Here is a 3,886-nt window from a genome sequence, read left to right on the forward strand (position 1 = left end):
GCTTCTTCCTCTCAGAGGACCAAGAGACAAAGGATGTCCCAGTTTTAGAGGTCGATTCTAGTGTCCCATTTTCTTCTCTTTCCGGTCCACACATTCTACGCTTTCTGCAAGGTAATCACATAGTTTTCTTACCATGATATTAGTGCTGATGCTATCTAATGGCTAGTAGTTTCCCTGTAATTACATCCTAAATATTTTCTTCACTCTTCATTTCCAATTTTCTTCACTCTTCATTTCCAATTTTCTTCACAACTATTTCCTTGCAAATAATTTCAGTTGGCCGATTGTAGCATGGAACCTCAAGTATGGGAACCTTGCAACTACCAGTTGGCCGATTGGTCCATGGAACACGCTGTATGGATTCCTGGCGTCCCTATGTTGTGTGAGTCCGAGTCCAGTGAGATGACATGCTTAGAAGAAACATTTGTAGCTAGCTCGAGCAGAGGGAAGCAGATGGTTGAGTATGCAGCTGCTACCACACCCAAATATGACGATCCATTGTGTGTGGTCCGTAGAAAAGAATTAGAGCTTCAGGTTGATAACGACCAGTGGGGAGAGAAGATGCATAGGTACCCTGCAAGCATTCGAGACCTCGGCAGATGGTACACCGTCCCGACGATCGTGTCCATCGGGCCATACCACCATGGCCTAGACCACCTCAAGAAGGGGGAGGAGGCGAAGTATGCCGCGGTCTGCAGCTGCATCAGTCAGTCAGAATACTCGCTCCAACAGATGTATGATGCGGTCGTCTCAGTCGCAAGCGAGGCTCGCAGATTGTACGACAAGGACACGATGGCAGGTATCCACCACGAGAACATCTTCTGCCCTATGATGTTCTATGATGCTTGCTTCTTGGTGCAGTTCATGCTTTATAAGAGCCGCAAAAGAGACAAGATCCATCCGTGGTTGCAAATTTTTTTCAAGTCCAACAAGGATCACATCTATCATGACATCCTTCTTCTTGAGAACCAGCTCCCTCGTGTGGTGATGGAAATCTTCGAGTTGTTCATGCCCGTGAACTTGAAGAAGTTCGCTAAACGTTTCAAAGCCACACTGCAAAACAGCACTCTGCCAAAGGAAGTCGAAGTAAAATCTTCTGCCATTCATGATTCAACAGAGGCTTTATACAAAGCACCGCACTTTCTTGGCTACGTCCGGTTCTACATTGTAGGAACAAACAGATTCGAGAAGTACGAACCAGATAAGAAAACCAAAGTGATATCATTTTCTGTCAGTGCCGTTGAGCTTGCAGAAATGGGCATCACGCTCACACCAAACAACACATCCACGGAGCTGGCGCACATTGGCTTCAAGGAAGGGCGCCTTGGCCTCTCTGCCGAGCTCTTGCTGCCGCACATACTATTGTCATATCTAAATGCAAGCTTCCTGGTCAACATGGCAGCTTTTGAGATCACCTCAAATCCTTCTAACCGTGGAGAAGATACTGCAGTCTGCTCGTATGTCCAGCTCCTTGGCATGTTGATGGATAAGGAAGAGGATGTGCAGGAACTACGGTCCAAGCGTCTCCTGCAGGGAGGAGGAGGACTCACCGACAAGGAGGCGCTCGACTTCTTCACCAGCCTTCATGGCGTGACCATGGGACCCTTGTATCACCGCACAATTCGTAATGTTGAGATGTACAAGCAAAATAAAGGGATGTGGGTCCAGGTGTACGCCTTCTTCTACAAGTACAAGAAAACCATGCTCGCGGTGCTTTCCGCCATTGCTACAATGTTCGCTATCTTCGGGGCGTTCAACAAATCACGATGAATATATGCTCTACCATGTACGTTTTATATTCTTTCTGGATAATATGTACTACCTCCGTTCCATAGTATAAGCTGTTTTGGCAATCTATTTTAGTTTGTCAAAACGACTTAAATTATGGAATAGAATGATACCTTTTATATTCCAACTTCCAAAGATAAAATTCAGTATATCTGTAATTCCTGCCAAAACATAATAATATGGGAGAGAAAATGATGAAAACCTCTCCTATATATGTGGGTCAATCATGTTTTCTCCCTTGTTTTGCATGCCGCTAGGTCGGTAGAAGTTACGCGAATTTAAAGAGAAATATAATATGGTTAGCGACTGGGGCAAGTGAGCTAAATGCTATATGGTTGTTGCTAACTATACATCTTGTCTTATGTTAGAGCTACATATATAATTCCACCAACCATGTGGGTATGCATGTCATGGCCATAACATATGCTACGATACTATAAATACTTGGACAAGTTTACATGCCCATAATTATGTAACATGAGCATCAACACCACACCACTGCATATATTGTAGTACAAGTCTTTGTTGTTACACTTACATCCCTCGAAGTGGTAGCATAGAGATAGCACAGAGACATCGTAATTCCAAATGTTACACTTAATATTGCAGCGAAAAGTGTACAAAGACATCAATATCCTACTCGGTTCATTGATTATTCACGGGTAACTCATAATATTGCGAGCGGAAAGCGTACAGGACAAATAGATAAGCGTGTTTTGCCACAAGTACAACATAACAATGGTCGTCGTGCTGTCCATTATTGCTACAATGTCCGGTGTCTTCGGGTCGCTCAACAAAAGATATCTAGCTTGCTTTATGATAAATTTATATTATTTTTAGATAATCTGTAACTTTAATATTCCAAAGTTAAAATTCATTATATATGCAAGTCTTGCAAACACGTACTAGTATTATGGGAGAGCTAATTAATGATAAAAACCATTAACTTCCTACATGCGCCAATCATGTTTTCATGGTTGTTTTGCATGCCACTTGGTCTACAATTTATGCTTGTAGCTTAGGGGTGTCCTCCCCATTCTTCCCTGGTTCGCAAGTGGGATAAATGTAATGTGGTTGGCTACAACTGTACATCTTGTCTTCTGTGAGAGTGAGATCTACGTGACCTAGTTCCACCAACCATGCATGTGATGCACATCAGCAAAAATTCATGTGGCTATGCATACCATGGCCATGATATATGGATACTATAAATACTTGAGCAAGTTTAGAACATAGATGCCGGTCTGCCACAGTTCTGTAGCGCATGGTATTATTGTTATATATGTGCTCACTAATGGAGAGCTAAGTGTGTCATGTGTATTTGTGTCAATAGATCGTTACTGAATGGAAACACATTGAGGAAATGCTACAAAAAAGTTAAGTAGCTGGAAAGGAAAATTACTATCTCTACCGGAAGATTTGTTCTCATTATTTAGTACTAAGTAACATGGTACTGTATATGGTTTCCTTCTTCGAGTTACCCAAAGCAGTTTTGCAACGGTTAGATTATTTTCGCTCAAGATTCTTTTGGCAGTTACTAAAAAAAATATCAACCGGCTAAATGGAATATTATTTGTCACCCTAAAGATTAAGGGGGACATGGAATTCATGACCTTGAGGTCAAGAATAGACCCCTTTTAGGTAAATGGTTTTTCAAGCTTCTTACCGGAGATGGGGTGTGGCAAACTCTTCTAAGAAGGAAATAGGCTCACATGCATTGTCTCAGGTTAATTCGAAACACGGGGACTTGCATTTCTGGGCAGCGCAATGACGATGAAGAAATACTTCTTTCCATATGGCTCGTTCTCAATTAAGTATGGCTCAAAAATAAGGTTCTCGTAATAAGTCTTGTAAATACGTACGTAATATTATGGGAGAACAAATGATGAAAACCTTTCCAGGTTTTCCTATGTGGGCCAATCATCTCTGCGCCGTCGTTTTGCATGGCACTAGTAGGTCTCTGTTATAAGTTATGTAATTTTACCGGGCATCCTCTCCATTCTTCCTACTGGGACAAGTGGCATAAATGTTATATATAGTTGGTGGTAACTGTGCATTTGTCTTATGTAAGAGCTACATATATAATTCCGTATGCATA

General features: G+C 41.9%; 1 protein-coding gene across 1 annotated transcript; it reads left to right on the top strand.

The window, feature by feature from the left end:
* Positions 1-297: 297 nt before the first annotated feature.
* LOC127338532 (UPF0481 protein At3g47200-like) lies at positions 298-1,929 on the top strand. The gene has a single exon (XM_051364608.2). It carries the CDS (start codon positions 343-345, stop codon positions 1,768-1,770), a length of 1,428 nt encoding a protein of 475 aa, XP_051220568.2. The 5' UTR covers positions 298-342; the 3' UTR covers positions 1,771-1,929.
* Positions 1,930-3,886: the final 1,957 nt, after the last annotated feature.

This window comes from Lolium perenne, chromosome 3, assembly GCF_019359855.2.
Source record: "Lolium perenne isolate Kyuss_39 chromosome 3, Kyuss_2.0, whole genome shotgun sequence".
In the NCBI taxonomy this organism is placed as follows: domain Eukaryota; kingdom Viridiplantae; phylum Streptophyta; class Magnoliopsida; order Poales; family Poaceae; genus Lolium; species Lolium perenne.

Bases quoted from the DNA above. Each gene is read 5' to 3' on its own strand.
- LOC127338532 (XM_051364608.2), top strand. From the start codon at position 343: ATGGAACACGCTGTATGGATTCCTGGCGTCCCTATGTTGTGTGAGTCC.